Here is a 17,655-nt window from a genome sequence, read left to right as displayed (position 1 = left end):
ACCGCTTCCAGCCATGACCAGAGAGAGAGAACAAGAGAGCCCTTCTCTCTTGCATCACCAGGTCCCGAGACGGAAGCAGACACAGATGCATCAGACTGGTTGTGCCGAGGCCACATATGTCCATGCTCTACCTGCAAGGGAGGCTGGGAGACTATCATCCAGGGAGAATTTTCACAATTTGCCAACTATCACTTGTGTTTCCCATATGGATAGACCATCTTTGCCCACCCTCCACCTTACATCATGACTCTAAAAGTGGGAGATTCCCCACATACGGAAATAGGCAGGCAAAATGAAGGGTGAGCATCTTCCACAGTTATGGTTCCATGTTTATGCAGCCGAGATGTGGGGTGAAAAACGGGCATCTGTATTGTGAAAATTCTCCCTGGATGATCCCGATAACCCACCTCACCACCTTTGAAAACTACTGTTTTAATATTTTCCTTTAATGTTTTAAAGTGCGTCTCATTTGCGGGCAGCCTCTCTTGGATCCTGACAGAGCCGGGTTCCACCAGCCCCACCTCAACCCAGATACGTTAGCAGCTGGCCCATCACTTGCTGGCCTGGGTCTTCCCATCATGGAGACCCTCATGCGAGACCCTGTTATTTCATAGGACTCCAGGGCGTCGGAAACGGAATCCGGAGATGGCAGAAATTCGAAGGAAGTGACGTGCATGGTAAATTCTCTCTTTTCATTTTCTTTTCTTTTCAGTCTCTGTAATTCAACACATTGAAAAATGATGGGAAGCATTCGATTTCACGTGTTTGAAAACTGGCTGTAGACATCTAACCACTCAGAAAGTGGCTGCTCGTGATTCAGCCATGCCTCTGGGGCCACTGTGACCCCAGAAAGTTTTCCCTGGCATCGCGTCCCCCAATTTCCTGGAGGCTGTGGGATGGGAGGGGAGCAGTGCCCTAAGTTTGAGCACCCACTTGTTCACTGGCTACATATAAGGAAGGACTTGGCATCATCACTCGGCATGGCGAGGTTTGAGTATGTTCCCCCTGGAGGTGGGGCTGCTCAGGTCAGGCCGGGCATCCATTCTTTGAAAATTTTTCCAAACAGAGAGGACGGTGGCCTCTTTGGGGACATTATTACTCCAAGCCTAGGGAGATGGGTGCTGTGGTTCCCAGCTGGCTGGGGACCCAGAATATAGTAAGATCTGAGAGAAGTCTGTTTCCAAAGCCTCCTTTCTCTGGTGCCAGGTGTCTGTCACCCTGCGAGGCCCAGGACAGCTCAGGGAATGCCATGCATGGACGGACTCTACTAGGCCTTATTCTGTACGCTTCAGAGACTCATTAGCCAAGCTTCCAAGAAAAAACATCAGTGAAGCTTCACTGTGGGCACGTGAGAATTCTAGTAAGAATCAGACCTCCACTCCCAGAACCCCAATAGGGGACTCATTCAGATCTGGGCTCATCAAATGCTAGTGTGAAGAAACCACCTGCATGACCCTCTGCAGATGGGTAATCAGGACCCCAATTGAATGAGACCAAACATCTATGCTCTGCCATCCTGACAGTAACAAAAGGGAAGGATGAAGTTCTGAAAGAAAATTCATTCATTCATTCCCTCAATAAAGGTCTACAGTGTTTCCTTTGTGCCGGGTGGGGTTCTAGGTGTTGGGATAAAGACAGTCAAGAACCCCTGCCCTCATGGGATCATGTTAATGATTATAATCATAATGCTTTTCACGGCAATAGAATCTCAACACCCTGGACATAAAGAGCTTTCCTGTGTCCCCTGCCCTATGCATAAGGACAGATCAGACCCAACACAGGCTCCTGCCCCGGGAACCATCCCCTGGGGTCCTGGCTAATGGGCACGCATGGTGGGATGGCTTCCTTAACCTTGCTTTAGGGTCATAAGATGGTAGATGTGCCGGCTCTGGCCGGACCGAAGCACATGCCAAAGTTAGCGAAACTAGGCTACAGGCTCATGAGAATTGTAAGAGTCAGACCACCAGAAACCCGTCAGCTGCAAAAATACACAGCAGCTGATGCAGATATGCACGCTTGGCCAGTGTACGTGCGGGTGAGTAGAAAAGTGGGTTGAGGTGGGAGAGAAGAGACTCAGCATCTTCATTTGTTACAGCTCGCTTATCTTGAGTTGTCTGAAATGTATCTTATGGCTTCTCAGCCATGTTATTAAGTTAGGAAAAGATTGAAATATAGTGAATTTATCCTATCCTACTTTCACCATCTTTAGGGCCTCTGATTTGAGGGAAGGTTAGTGGAAAAATACAACAAAATAAAGAGGATCATGGGGCGCCTGGCTGGCTCAGTCATGGAGCGTGCGGCTCTTGATCTCATGGTTGTGGGTTTGAGCCCCACGTTGTGTGTAGAGATTACTTTAAAAAAAATAAAAATCTTTTAAAAAATAATAAAAAACTAAGGAGGAGGGTGAAAATAGTTCTTGAAAAGCCACCTGAGAGAACTGAGAGTTTCAGGTAAGTGGAGGCCTGGAGAGAGGGTTGCACTGCTCCGCCAATATAAGTAATTTATAATAAAATTTTATTTATTTTTTCAAATTGCACGTTTGCGTGCCGGCAGAAACTAAAATTACAGCTTCTGATGGTGGGACTCTGGGTACATACTTCCCTCGCTGGTGTCCAAGGCACCCAGCCCTGGAAACTGGATGCCTCTCATCTGCGGAGGAGGCAGCTGATGGCTTGTGCTGGTGGCGTGTGCACAAATGTGGCTGAACTTGGGGCAGATCCAAAAAGGCACATGTTCCCGTTCTTGCTGCCCTGTGTGCTCCTTGAGCTGGGGCGTTGGCAGGGTGGGGGGAGCCTGGACTGCTCCAAACTTTTCCGAGCAGCAGGTGCTTGGGCCGAGCCAACGCCACTAGCTTGCCCGGCAACGGGCTTCCCCTGCTGTGATTGGCTGCTTTCCTTGGTCCTGGCCGAAGTCTGCCTAGCAGCACCGGGACTGACACCCCATAGCCACAGGGAAACCAGTTGTGCGGCCCTGACTATAAATAGCCGCAGCAGCTATGCCAGCCAATCGTCCTCCTTGAGGATTCCCTCCCCGGATCCTGTTTCCTTCATCCGCCAGCCCAGCAGAGATGTAGCCAGCTGTGCCTGAAGGAGCCAGCCTCCCTGTCCTCGCTTGAGTCTGGCCTAGAGCTGCAGACCAGCATCACCCTGGATTGGCACACACAGTGCTTCTAGCCCTTGGCCAACCCACCGACCTCAGGCCACGGGGTGAGGGTCCTGGCTGGGCCTGCTCATAGGAGAAGGCTGGAGCAGGCAGGTTCTCCAGGGCAGGACCCTGCCAGGTGGATCACAAGTCCAGCCCAGCTCAGTGACCTGCCTATCCACCTTGACTGGCTTCTGCCTGGGCTCAGGCATGGGAAGCCCTGGGTGGCAGATCTGGTTGGGTGCACAAGGGAAGATATCTGAGTGGAACCTGTGGAGGCCAGCGCCCCAAAGGCATGCTTATTTCCAGGCCCAGGCACTGGTCCCAGTGGCCGCTTCCAGTGGCAGGCCCGATAGCCTTTCTGCAGACCAGTGGAAGGCCAGGGGAGAAGGTGGCAAGCCAGGGTGGTAACCGTGGGGGAACGCCCTGCTGCCACAACCCTGCCCCTTCCCCTGCCCCTTCCCCTGCCCTACCCCCCTGAAGCAGCCTCAGCAAAACCAGGCCGCCGCAGCAGCGGGTGAGGGAGAGATGTAGGAAAAGGTGTTGCTTCCCATTGGAGGGGCAGGTAAGCCTGTGGGTTCCCCTTCATGGCCTGTGGCAGGAACTGGGCCTTTCTCACTGCAGCCTGACCCCACTAGGCTCTGAGGACAGCTCTGTGTTCCAAGGACATAAAGATCCCTAGTGTGTGGAGAGAGCTTTCACATAGTGGGGGCCCTGAAAATACCTGTGGACCTGAACAGTACGGCAAGTCACCCCAACTCCTAAGCTGGAGTAGAAGGCAGGCTGCCCCCATTTTCCTTAGAGGGAGGCAAGATGTTGACCTAGGAATCAGGAGACTTGGGGTTCAAGTCCCTGGGGACGAGGTCTTTAGCCAAAATTAAGTGTCCAGGCTGCAGGCCTATTGGCTATAAAATGGGCATAGGAGCCTCCCAGCCCATTCCACAGAAAGTGTGATGATCAGCAAGGCAGCCATTTGCTCTGTGGCAGCTGAGCCTGGCCACACTGAAGTTGGAACCCATGAGGTGTCCCCACCTTCTCGAGAAGAAACCCAGCCTCTGCTGGCACCTGCTGAGAGGTGTGAGGGTGTGTGCACACGGCTTCATAGTCACTTGCTTCTGCATCCAGGTGTGTAAAGGTGCTGATTCACGCGTGTGTGCACCGTGCAGATGTGCACATGGGTGTGCACACGTTTAGGCCAGGCCTGGGATGAGCTCACCCCCCACCAGCCTGCCCTTCTTGCAGACACACACAGCTCCCTGCTCTGCCTGGGGCAAATGCCACCACGGTCCCAGTGGTCACCGCAGGTCTGTCTTGCTTCAACAGGAAGCCTGGCGGAGAAAGAGCATCCTCAGCAGACCCAGGTCATCACTTCCTACGACAACCAAGGTAAGGGATTCACCACTCCCCTTGGCCTCTCCTCCAGCTCCTGTGTGTCTGTCTGGATCTGCTGTCCAGGCCAGAGACACACCAAGGGCAGAGCACAAACCTTCTTTTCTGCCCCATGGATGTTGGAGCACCCTCTCCCTCTCCTCCCCACATCCTACGGGAAACCATGAAAGGCTGCTTGGTGACATGGGAGAGAGCTATCAAGTCCCACGGCTGTCCTCATCGCCCTCGCTGTCATCACCAGAGCTAACATTTATGAGTGTTAACCATGTGCCAGACACCCTGCTGGTCCATTTACATAATTATTCTCCTGTAAATGAAACTTCACAGCACTCCTATTTGATACATACTCTCAACTGCCCTCAATTTACAGATGAGTAAACTGAGGCTTGGAAAGATTGTCATATGTCCAAGAGCACAGGGCCAGTAAGCGTCAGAGCAGGGGCAACCTGAGCCCCCCACCCCCACAGCCTTCCCAAGGCCTCTGCTGTTAACCCTCACACAGCAATGCTTCCACAGCACCTCTGGAAAGCGGCCTCACCCCCCACCCCCTAAGTCCAAGCCTTCCCTCCTCAGGGGTCACAGTGGTTCCCTGGCCTCTCCTTCCAAGACTGAGCCTTTCAGGGCCTTCCACCCAGGGATGAATTTAACTCAGCAAGGGGAAGTACGAGGACCCTTTCTTGAGAATCCTCACCTTGATGGGTTCTGGGGGGTTCTGGGAGGGCAGGCAAGGGCATCACCATGCTGACTCTGCAGTTGACCAGATCTGAGAACACAGGGTGTTTGTGTTGGGGGGGTAGGGGGGGTGAGGCCGCAGGGGTAGAGACAGGAGGACTCTACAGCTACAGCTGGAGGGGAGACCAGGTTAAATAGAGACCCCCCCCCCCCACTAATCCCCACTCCGCCCCTACACACACACTAACCTCCCACCTTGGTTTCCTGCTCTGTGTTAAAGACTCAGGGCCTGGTACCTGAGAGCTCTCATAGACTCAGCCCTAAGATGGCAACCACTATTGTTCTCAGTGCTGATGTCCTGACTTGTAAGGAGATGATCTGATTATGTCCAGGGGGCAGTGGCAAAGTAGGAGTCCCGGGAGGACTCAGAGCCTCTCAGGGAATTGCTCTCAGAAACACAGACTAACCCAGCATCCCCACAGAAAGGCACTGGCAGGCGGTGAGGAAAGGCCTGTCAAGATGTGTTAGCAGCATGAGGCCAGCCTTCCTTGCAAACAGGGCCGGTGTACGTTTGGGCAGAATTCCTGGGCATATGGCTTCAGAATAGGCCCCACTCAGCTGGCCCACTGCAGCCTGCCCCCTGCCCTGAGCACACCGCAAAGACAAACCTATGCCCCCCTGCTTCCCGGAAATGGACAAGCAGCACACAGCTCACCACAAAACAAAAATAAGCAATACCTCAGAAAAATGAAAGTGGATTAGCCACGACGTCACTAATCTTGCTTAGTTCTGGCCACACTCCCTGCTGGGGTCATGGTGTTATCCCTATTTGTGCACAAGAAAGCTGAGACAGGGGATGCTGTGGTCCCCGAGCCAGGCGCACCTGCTAGACCTCCACAGTGCACTGCCCAAGCCGTGTCCCAGGCAGATGGGAGTGGGATGGGGCCCGCCAGTCACAAGGGCCTCACCTGGCACGCCACACCCTCGCTCTCATGGGCCACTCACATTCCACCTACCAGCACTCGAGGCTTCCAGAGGAGAGAGGAGGGTGGCCTTGGTAGCCTATGTGCAGAACAGAGCCTTGTAGGTTGGGATGAGATGGGCCCAGTGGGGTCCTACGAGAGCCTGGGCCCCAGTGAGAGAAAGGCTGCCCCTCTCTGGGCAGGAATGGAGTCCACAACAAAACAGACAAGGGCTCCTGCCCCTGCAGGGCCGAGCCCCTGGTAAGGGAGACAGACAGCCCTCAGAAGTAAAATACAGGGTGTCAAATAAGGCTGAAGGAGGCCAGAGCCGGGAGGGGGATGAGGGTAGGGTGGGTGCACAGGGGTGTGTGTTAGTTTCCTATGACTGTGGTAACAAATTATCACAAGCTTGGTGGCTGAACACAAATGTAATTCTCTTCAAGGGTTCTGGAAACCACACGTCCCAAGTGAGTCTCACTGGGCTAAGTCGAAGTGTCGGCAGGGCAGGTGCCTTTTGGAGGCTCCAGGGGAGAATCTGTTCCTTGACTCCTCCAGCTTCTAGAAGCTGCTAGCACTTCTTGACTCATAGCTGCATCACTCCATTGTCTGTGACCATTGTCACATTGCTGGTCCCCCGCATAAGTAGTTAAATCTCCTGACTCTGTTTTATGAGAATCCTTGTGATTACACTGAGCCCACCGGATAATCCAGGATGATCTTCCTATCTTCAGATCCTTAACTTAATCACATCTGCAAAGTCCCTTTTAGTATATAAGGTAACATTCACAGGTCCCTAGAATGAAGGCCTGGATATCTTTAAGGGCTATTACACAGCCTACCACGTGGGGATAAAGGAAAACAGAGTCATTGAGAAAGTGACTGAGAAGGTGACATTTGAGTAAGGGAGGAGGTGAGGAAGCAAGCCTTGTGGACATCTGGGGAAGAGCCTCCAGCAGAGGGAGCACCAGGTATGACGAACTTGATGCAGGGGGTGACAGATCCCTGGAATCAGATCTTCATGTGGAGGGGTGCCTCAGAAGATCAATCTATAATGGGTGGGTGGGTGGAATGACAGGAGAGTGACCCCCGGAACCCCTGTGATTTCAGGCCCCAAAAGTGACTCCTGAGTTTTCTTTTAAGGCTTCCGTCCTTCCGGGTCCTGCACCCTTGTCCACACGCAGACACTGTGCCTTCTTTGACCATGCATGCACTAGGGTCACACTGCCGCGTTTCCAGAGCTCTGCAGAAGGAATCGTGAAGGGCCCCGGGTTTTCAAGAGCCCAGTGAACGCCAGGGCGGGTTAGGGCCACGAGAGAGCCGCCCTTCATCACCCACCCCCTCCTCAGGCTGGTGTCCCAGTGGTCTCAGCCCACTCTGTTGTCAGGTGGTCATCTGGTGACCAGAGCTGCTGGGCGGGCCTTTCACGCCGCGGCGGGCAGAGCCTGGCGAGGGCTCTACAGAGCTGGACTGCCCCTGCCGCGCTCCGACGTACTGCCCCCCCCCCGGGTGTCAGCGCGCCCGGCTTCCTATGTGCGGACTGCCGCTCCCCGGGCAGAAACCACAGCGCGGCTCTGCCGAACACCTACCCTGGAGCTCGTTCAGGGCATCTTTTTAGTGACCGATGCTTTAGCTGAGGCTTCCTGACTCTCAGCTCCTGCGGGGGGAAATTTCCAGGCAAAGAACCCGGTTATTAACCCGCGTTCCAGTTACAGAAAGCATGAGTGCGCACCTTAAACAAGGGTGGCAAGTATCCGACATGAATCCCTCGGCCCCCCCCACACACGCATACCCACACGTGTGTGCACACTCACATACACACTCACATTCATTCGCACACACGTGCCCACGGTCTTCGCTAATTGATCAACACTCCAGGCAGCCACTTCCAGTCAGTCAGAGTTAAATGAACAACGGGCAATCTGTTTGCCATCTCCGCGTTAGCTATTCTGAGCAAATTAGGCCTTGAGACAAATCCTCATTCAAACCAGCAGAGATCTGGGGAGAAGCTGCCAGGGAGGGGAGAAGTCTGCCCAGGTACAAGGCAGACCCCAGGTGGTCGGCCATGGCCATGCAGGGCCTGCTACGTTTCCATATCTGAGGGAAGAAGGAAAGGGAAGCAGAGCTGGTGGGATCTGGGAAAGGGCCGCATGAACCACTTGTCAGGGGGAGCAGGAAATACCCGCGAATCTGCTGTTCCTAAGACAGCCAGGGCTGCAGCTTTGGAAATGTAGTTTGGGTGACAACCAGCAGAACCGGGGACGGGCGCTGTGAGAGAGCCAGCCAGGTGACCTGACGCCCCAGGTTTGGTATGACTTTTAAGATTGGTGTCATGATATCTGACTGTACTTAGGTTTTAGATCTTACTTGAAATTTTGCTCCAAATGATGTTCCTATCTTTATCATTGGAGATTGGTCAAATTAATTTTTGTCTTAAATTAAGAGTTTTAAGTGATACAGGAATGTAGTAGTCTGCAAAATCTTACCATTTCACACCTTTAGGAAGCACAGAGCTCTCCAGTGACTATTGCTCACCTGAGACAGCACACCCAGGCCCAGTTTCTGGGGCAGAGGAGCCCCCCCCCACCTCGGCAAGGGTCCTCACACACCTGTGTGTAGTAAGAGTGGGTATCACACACACTCTCACAGATCAGGGAGGCCAAGGAGCTTCGCTGCTTTCCTCAAAGGGGGCTGATTAGCAGCGCCGCTTTGGGGGAGAGTCAGGAAGTGGAGCTCAGGAGAATATTGGAAGTTGGGCCCCTGTCCAAGAGCGGGGAGAGAAGAGGAAGTGCAGGAAAGAGAGAAGGGATTGGAAATGGCTGGGTGGAGCTTGCCGGCCAGGACCACGTCAGTGTATGAGACTATCTCAGCACCCACGCTTTGCCAGGGCTTTAACAGTACCTTGTTCAGCTCACTTTTTTGACAAAGAAGCACAGCTGAGTTGGGGGTGGTCGGAAGTGCCTGGATGTTAGATGTGAGAAGTTTGGGGAAGAGGTTTGTTGTTGAGCCCTAAACCAAGTTCAGTTTTGCAGCTTCTTTAAGCTTCTGGGTGTTGTTGTTCCTGTCCAGCATTTTCCAAATTGTGTTTCACAAAATAGTACTGGGTCAAACTGACTTCTTCACTGCAGAACTTCTCAGAGCATTACACATTGCAGCCTACAAAAAGGGAGAGAGTGGGCAGGTTTTTAGATCTGTTTCTTGTAAGGCATCTTGCAGCTAAGTACAGCTTGGCACTCATTTTGGAAAACACCTGAAAGTGTTTCAGATGGAAAAAGTGAAAAGGCGAAGAACAGGCCCATGCAGCATAAGACACACAGGAAGTGTTTGCTCTTGGCAATGCCACCTGTTCCTATGACCAGAACTGAATTATGCTTTGAACTCTGAAATGCTTAAAGTCTTAATTTTAAAGTCACACACTGATTTTCTTTGACAGTGAATGTGCTAGAAACTACACTCAAGGTGATGTTAACCTCTTCAAAGTAATGCTTTGGAAGGCCACATTGCATCTTATAAAATTGTTTCGGAATTACCCTCTTTGGCATATAGAGCAAGTTTATGAGCTACACAATAAAGTCGGTATTGTTACTCTGTGAAAAATAATTGCAATACACTTAGCAGGGAAAGTATTAGTAAAAAGAACTTATAAAACTAATAAGGAAAAAATAATACATGAGTAGGAAAATAGACAATTCACAAAATAAGAATTTTAAATGGCAAATATATGAAAAATACATTAAAAATTAAATACACAAAAATGAGATGTCATTATTCATTAATAAAAATTTCAGAGATTAATAAAATTAAATTAATAAAAATTAATAAAATTCAAATTTATTAATAAAAATCAGAGATTTTAATAAAAGATTAATAAAAATCAAATGTTAGTGAATATATCAATGATCTTGAGATTAATAAAAATCAAATGTTAGTGAATATATCAATGATCTACTTTTATATTACAAACCACCCCAAAACTCAGTGGCTTAAAACAATAAGCATTTACCAGCTCACAGGGGCACAGGTTGGCCAGGCGTTCTTGCCCGAGACACACCCAGTTATCACAGGTCTTGGCTGGGCTTGCTCGTGTATTTGTGGTCAGCTGGTAAGTTGGCTAGAGACAAGGTAGGGTAGGGTGGCCTCACCTGAGATGCCTCTATTCTGTTCCACGTGGTCTCTCCTCCTCCAGCAGGCTAGCCTGGGCTCATTCACATGGTATTTGTGGCTGGAATCCCAAGAATGAGGACGGAAGCTGCAAAGTTTCTTGAGACCTAGGCTCAGAGCTTGCCCAGCATCACTTCTATTAACATCACATGCTAACTAGCCAAACCACGTCGTAAGGACAGCTCACATTCAAGGGACAGAACAAAAGACCTCTCAGAAGTACAAAGTTTTGTGACCAATTTTGCAATCAAACACAGCAAGAATGAGCAAAATGGACATCCTCTTGTGCTGTTGGTGTGGTCATCAACAGATAAAATCATTCATGGGAAGTTTGCTAATATAGAACAAAAGCCTTAAAAATTTCCATAACTTTTGATCCATATTTAAGAATTTATTTAAAGAAACTGATTTGAAAAGTGCATAAAGAGATGTGCATCAGAATGTTCATACATCACAGATTATAATAACAAAATATTTGGGAAAAGTTAACTATTCTACCAAAAGGGATTGCTTATATGGGTTATAAACCATGTATAGAATAGAGTTCTATGCAGCCCACTTAAAATGATGACATAGGATTATATTCACTGACATGTGAAGAGTCAAGAAAAGAAAGCAGGTTACAAAGAATATGTTTACTATAATCCTGCTTTGGACTTTCACTTTCTATTTTATATCTTTCTGTATCATCCAAATTCTTGTTTTAATTTTGCTCAGGCTTTTTTGCTCAGTTGGTACTTATTTTTATTTGTTTTTATTTTAAATTACTAAAACGGAATTATCTGGTATATAGTTCTGTGGGTTTTAATGCACACATAACACATGCTCATGTAACCACCCCTACATTCAGAATACAGGGCAGTTCTGTCACCCCAAAATACCCTTGTGCAGAATCTCTGTAGTTATATCCTTTTGCCTCTCCTAAGAGTTTCTTTGTATTGTTGAGAAGTATTCCTTTATATGGATGTACCACAGGGTGTTTATCCATTCACCCATTGGAGGATATTTAGGTTGTTTCCAGTTTGGGGTCATTGTGAATGGAGTTTCTATAAACATTTCTATATAGGTTTTCATGTGAACGTAAGTTCTGAGACCACTTGGAACAGAATATGGGATATTCTGGGATAAACGTTCAAGAGTACAGTTGTTGGGTCTTATATGTTTGGTGTATGTTTTGTTTTATACAAAACTGCTGAACTATTTTCCAGAGTTGCTATACTACTTTACAGTCCCACCAGCAATGTATGAGAGATCTGATTTCTCCACAACTTTGTCAATATATAGTATTATCGCTATTTTTTATTACTGCTCTTCTAATAGGTATGATACCTCATTGTGGTTTTAATTTGCATTTTCCTAATGGCTAATCATGTTGAACATAGTTTCTTGTGCTTATTTGCCATCTGTAATCTCTTCTTTGGTGAATATCTGTTCTTTTACCCATTTTCTAATTGGAATGTCTTTGCACGTCTGTAAAAAATCAATTTGCCATTTATGTATGGCTCTATTTCTTAACAGTGCTCCATTTATCTATGTATCTATCCCTGTGCCAATATCACACTGATGACTGTAGCTTTATAACACATCTTAAAATCAGCTGGCTGGAGTCCTCCAACTTTTTTTTTTTTTTCAAGAAAAACCTCGAGTTGCTGTGTCTTTCCATCTATATTTTAGAATCATCTTGCCTAAATCTAAAATATATAAAATTCTCCAAGGAGTTTGAATGGAGTTGCATTAAATCTACATAGATCAATTTAGGGAGACTTGCCAATTTAAAAATATTGAGTTTTCAATTCATGAACATGGTATGTCTTCCCACTTATTTAAGTCTTCTTTAATTTGTTTAATCATATTTTGTAGTTTTCAACATATAGCTCCTGAACTTTTTTTAGATTTATACTAGGTATTTCAATTTTTTGGAGCTATGGTAAATAGTAATTTTTAAATTCAATTTCCAATCATTTGTTTTGAATATAAATCTAATTGATTTTTGGGTGCTGACCTTGTATCCTGTGACCATGCTAAACTTTCTTATTAGTTCTAGGAACTTCTTTCTAGATTACTTGACAGTTCCTATGTAGAGAGATGTGTCATATGTGAAAGAGGAGAGTTTTATTTTTTTTCCTTTCCAATCTATAAGACTTTTATTTATTTTTCTTGTTTTATTTTACTGGGTTGAAATTACAGTGCAATGTTTATTAGGAGCAGTGAGTATGGACATCCATGCCTATTCCCAATCTTAGGGGGAAAGCATTCCATTTTTGACTATTAAATATGCTCTTAGCTATAGATTTTTGGTAAATACCCTTTTTCAGATTAAGGAAGCTCCCTCCTATTCCTAGTTTATTGAGAGGTTTTGTCATGAATAGATGTTAAATTTTGTCAAATGCGTTCTCTGCATCAATTGATATGATCATGTGTTCTTTTCTTCTTCGGCCTGCTAATATTATTAGGTGAATTACATTCATTGGTTTTCAAATATTGAACCAGCCTTGAATTGCCTAAATAAACCACACTTGATCGTGCTATATTGGTCCTTTACTATATTGCTGGATTTAATTTTCTAATATTTTTTGAGAATTTTTGTGTTCATAGGAAATATCGGTCTGAAAACAAAAGAAAAAGAAGAGAAATATCAGTCTGTAGTGTTTCTTTCTTATGCTGTCTTTGTCTGGTTTGGGTATCAGATTAATGATGGCCTCATGAAATGGGTAATGAAATATTTGCTACTCTTCTGTTTTCTGAAAGATCTTATTTAAAAAATGGTCTTATTTCTTTTTAAATATGTCTTAGAATTTGTCAATGAAGTCATCTGGACCTGGCATTTGTTTGTTTTTGGAAGATTTTGACTACAGTTAGTTTTTAAAATAGATACAGGGATATTGAGGTGTTATCTACTCATTGGATGAGTTTTGGTAGTTTGTAACTTTCAAGGAATTGGCCCATTTCATCTAAGTTGTAGAATTTATGTGCATAGGGTTGTTTGTAGTATTCCCTTATTATTCTTTTAATATATATGAGATCAGTAGTGGTCTTACCTATTTCATTCCTGATATTGGTGTCTTGATTCCTGATTCATGTCTTACCTCCCTTTCTCTTTGGTCAATCTGGTTATCAATTTTGCTGATCTTTCCAAAGAACCAGCTTCTGGTTTCATTGATTATTTTCTCATTATTTCTTCTTTTTTTTTTTTTTTCTGCACCACACTATTTCTCCTCTCCTTCTGGGAATTCAATAACATGAATGTTAGATCTTTAAGTATTATCTCACAGGTCTCTGAAGTTTTGTTCACTTTTTCTCACTGTTGTTCATATTGGATAATTTCTATTGATCTTTCTTCAAATTCATTGACTCTTTCCTCTGTCATCGCCATTCTACTATTTAGCATATCCAGATAATTTTTCAAACTGTTATATTTAAGCTCTAAAATTTCTATTTGTTTTATCTTTATAGCTTCTGATGTTTTGCTGATTCTTGGTTTCTTTCCATTTATTTCAAGACTATTTGCCCTCACTTTTTAGGACAGGGTTACTATAGCTATTTGAAAGTCTGTCAGAGAATTCCGAAATCTGTGTCATCCTGGAGTTAACATCTGTTGATTATCTTTTCCTTTCGAGTATAGATATTCCTGGTTCTTGCTGTGCTGGGTGATTTTGGATCGTAGCCTTTGCAGTGCTATACAGATCTGCCTTGCACATGCACCTCCCAGTGGCCAGTTGAGGCATTGGTCTACCCCATCAGTTTAGTTCTCAAAGACTGGGGTATGATGCTTAGGATGAGATCCATGTATGCTCAACATAGAGGTGACCACAAGAGTTCATCCATACCTGTATGGATTTGCTTTCTTGAGCTCCCTCCCCTTCATAATCCACTTCCCATTCTCCAGCACAAAAGCTGGACTTTAGTTTCCCCACTCTGCCAGGCACTTCTCATAACTCTGCACCTAGACACAATCAGTATGGGACAGAGAGAGAGAGAAAAAAAAAATGAGTATTTGCCCCCACACTCTAGGGAATCATAGCTTCTCTGGTGCCCTCCCTCAAAGACTCAGGTGCTTAAGATTTTGCCTGACCAACAAAATCACTGCTACACTACTACCAACAGACTTTCCTAGAGGCTGAGTGGAGAGATAACAGAAAAAAGACGGGGGTACAACAGGGGATTTCCCCCACACCCTCTGACTCTTAGAGGTTTCCTTTCTTACTCCACAGAAAGGACTTCTCTTGGAACACTATTTCTCTGTACCCTTTGTGCACTTTTGGGTTTGGGACTGCCTTTGAGTCCAGTCTAAGTAATAACCACAGGGGGAGGGGAATGGTAAGCTCACTTAAATTCTAATCTTATTCCCCAGCTTGCCTTCTCTGATTTACCTTACAGAATCCTCAAATAGTTGCTCCATGCATTCTTCCCAACATTTATAGTCACATTCAGTGGGAAAGACAAGGTAAAATGTTCTTATTCCATCTTGCCTGGACTGTCTGTTTCTATTTTGTTTTTTCATTTTTTTTAAACAAGAATTATTTATATATTCAGAAGAAAGCTTAAAACCAATTGTGTTTTGTTGTTCAAACATCTGTCACGGGACATTGCACTCTTTCCTAGCAGCATCTGGCTGAGAATGTCACCTCCCATTCCTTTGCAGGGACACAACTGACTGTGGAGGTCCACCCCCGAGATGCCATGCCCCAGCTGCTCAAGAAGTTCTCCTTGGCTAAACGTACGTGCATACAGGGCTGCTTGTATGTGGAGGGCTGGCAGAGAGGAATCAAAGTCACTTAATGGGCCAGAGCCCAACCTAGGCCTCTTCTGGGGAAAGGAGAGGGATAACCTAGGCCTACACACTGAAAAGAAGCTTCATTCTGGGACCTCTTTTCTCCATAACTAACGCCCATTGTTCTTGAGTCTGTGCAATTAGGTGTGGGTAACACAAGGCATTTAGCTAAAGATGAATTTCATCACAAGAGTGTTGTTTTTAGATACCATTTATTGTCTGCCTAAAAAGTGGCATACACAGTGGTAAAGATTTTATATTCGTTAACTTTTTAACCCTTAGGTATAAACCAGCATCATCCCCACCTTATAAGTCAGCAAAGTGAGGCCCCGAGCGGTAAAATAACTGCCCAAGGGACCAGCTAGGAAGTGGGTCAGAACCAGGTCTGCCTGAGACCTGTGCTCTTAGCCACCACGCTTGGCTGTCTTCGGTGCAAGGTGCATAGACTCAGGCCCACCATGTCTCTTCCACTCCCTTCTTGGTCCTCTCCAGGCATCTGTCTACCTTATGGCTAAAGGGATCTGGGGAAACGCTGGCCAAGGAATGAAGGCTCCAGAGCAGCCAGGGCTCGGGTTATCTCCATGTCCATGCATGGGCAAGGCAGACCCTCCTGGATGCCTGGTCCTGCAGCCCTCAGTGGTTAGGGTCTCAAAAGGGCAGTCGGGTGTAGAGCAGACAGGCCCTGGAGTCAACTGACTGGGCTCAGATCTCAGCTATCACCTTAGGCAAGTAGCTTAACCTCCCTTTTGCAATCAGATTCCTCATTTATGAAAGAAGGAAAATAATTCACCTTCCTTCATAAGACTGTTGTGAAGTTAAATGAGACAGTCAATCTAAAGCACAAGGTAGGCAGGCATAGTAAGTGCATAAGAAATGCTAGCTCGATGTTGAATCCTCATTACTCTACCAAAGAATGAACATGGAAATAAAATATAGATGCAAGAAACAAACAGCCCACTGTTTCTCTGTGCCTCTATACATTAGCAACCTTCCATTGTTATATTTACAACCTTCGGTGGGCTTCAAGGGCATAAAACAGCCCGCCTTGACACTCTACTCCCCAGCTCCTCCTGGTTCCATCAGAGACCCACATCTTCCTGACCTGGTTTCAAATCAGCAGCTCCTCTCCTGTTTCCATGGAGTCGAATAACTGTTGGCAACCATTCTACGTTAACAGCCCTGGATTGATAGGATTTGGTTGCCCTTGAACCTTCCTGAAGAACAATTTAATAATTGCTTGACCTTTTTGCGTTTCAACTCCATAGAAACTGCCTTTCCCTTGTCCCACATTCATTTCTTCCCATGGTCAGTTCTTAACTGACAATGAATACACTGATGCTCTTATAGAATCCCCAGATGTATTCCAAGATGGCGGGGGCAATCCAGAGCAGGGCAGGAGCTCCAGGCTCCAGGTAGACCCGCTGAGGAACACAAAGTGTTGCTGTTGGAGTAAATTCCACCTTTGGTCACAGACTGCAATGATCTCTCTTGTCATTCCCTCCCTGGTTCCCAGTCCTTCCTCAACCTCAGGAGGAAGTCCAGAGCAATTCCAGCAGTAATAGATGGTGGGTGGTATGGGAGCAAGAAGGCTGGGGAAAGACAGTGAAGAGGAGGAGTCAGAAGCCAGGACTACCACATAGACAATCATCTGTGCTTGCATTTTGATTTCTTCTGAAGCGTCTCTTCCTCTGACCTTTGGGATATTGCAGGTTTACAAGGTGAGAAAAATGGAAACACAAGACCCCGGCAGCCTGGAGCAAAAGATGCCCATGGTGAGTTGCAGGGCCTTCTCCAGGGCCGTTCTGTGAGGTGGTGAATTGGTTTAGCCTCATGGGCCAATCTGTTTGAGAGTCTGGGGTTACCTCTGCACTCAAGGTGGAGATGTGTATCATGATTGATTAGCAATGTCTGCCATGGACACAGGCAGGATAATGAGAAGCTCACACACCATGTGACCCCAAAGCTAAAGCATAAACCCCAATAACAAGGCAGCCCATTACAGAAAACATATTAAAAACAGAATTCAGAACTGTGTTAACTTTAAATGGAATGCCAAGCATCTGTAAGGTAGGAGGCATGTGAATACCAGAATGGGACAGAGGGTAAAACCCTGAATGGGGTGATAGATGGCCCGGCTTTGAATCCTATTTTTGTCCCTCACTCACCTTCCTCGGGCCTCAGTTTTCCTCTCAGTAGACCAGGTGGTATCTCAGGTTTGGTAGAGTTTGGCACTTCTTCCCATTGTTTTGCTTTAAAATTAGAATAATTCTGTTAATGCCACTGGTATTTTAAATGTAATTATGCAAAATCATATTTAGATCTTATGTAATCTCTTCAGAAGGTAAATTTAATGAGGCATAAATCATTGTGGGTATTTTTAATGTTCAGATATTGTAAAATGGAACCAAGAAAGGGTAAAATTAGTAATAAGGTTTTCAGTCCCATTTTAGAAATGTCATCCTTGTTCTCAGTGGGGGTGGGGGAGACCTCATTTGCAGAGTTGTGCTGAGCGGAAATTTGTTAAATGTAAGTCCACTTCATATCCACTTAGGTGAGCCTGCT

At 46.3% G+C, this 17,655-nt stretch overlaps 1 protein-coding gene across 1 annotated transcript in view; it reads left to right on the top strand.

Annotated features, from left to right (window-relative positions):
• The window catches only part of KY (kyphoscoliosis peptidase), a 46,117-nt gene that overhangs the window by 2,738 nt on the left and 25,724 nt on the right, over positions 1 to 17,655 (top strand). The window contains exons 2-5 of the mRNA XM_081826654.1: positions 615 to 677; positions 4,465 to 4,527; positions 14,965 to 15,039; positions 16,803 to 16,865. Coding sequence (XP_081682780.1) covers positions 615 to 677; positions 4,465 to 4,527; positions 14,965 to 15,039; positions 16,803 to 16,865 — 264 coding nt within the window. The remainder of the gene's footprint in view (positions 1 to 614; positions 678 to 4,464; positions 4,528 to 14,964; positions 15,040 to 16,802; positions 16,866 to 17,655) is intronic.

This window comes from Leptonychotes weddellii, chromosome 1, assembly GCF_054177405.1.
Source record: "Leptonychotes weddellii isolate Sample4059 chromosome 1, ASM5417740v2, whole genome shotgun sequence".
NCBI classification, from domain to species: Eukaryota; Metazoa; Chordata; class Mammalia; order Carnivora; family Phocidae; genus Leptonychotes; species Leptonychotes weddellii.
The sequence above is the reverse complement of the archived record's forward strand: the minus strand, read 5'-3'. Positions and strand labels throughout refer to the sequence as shown.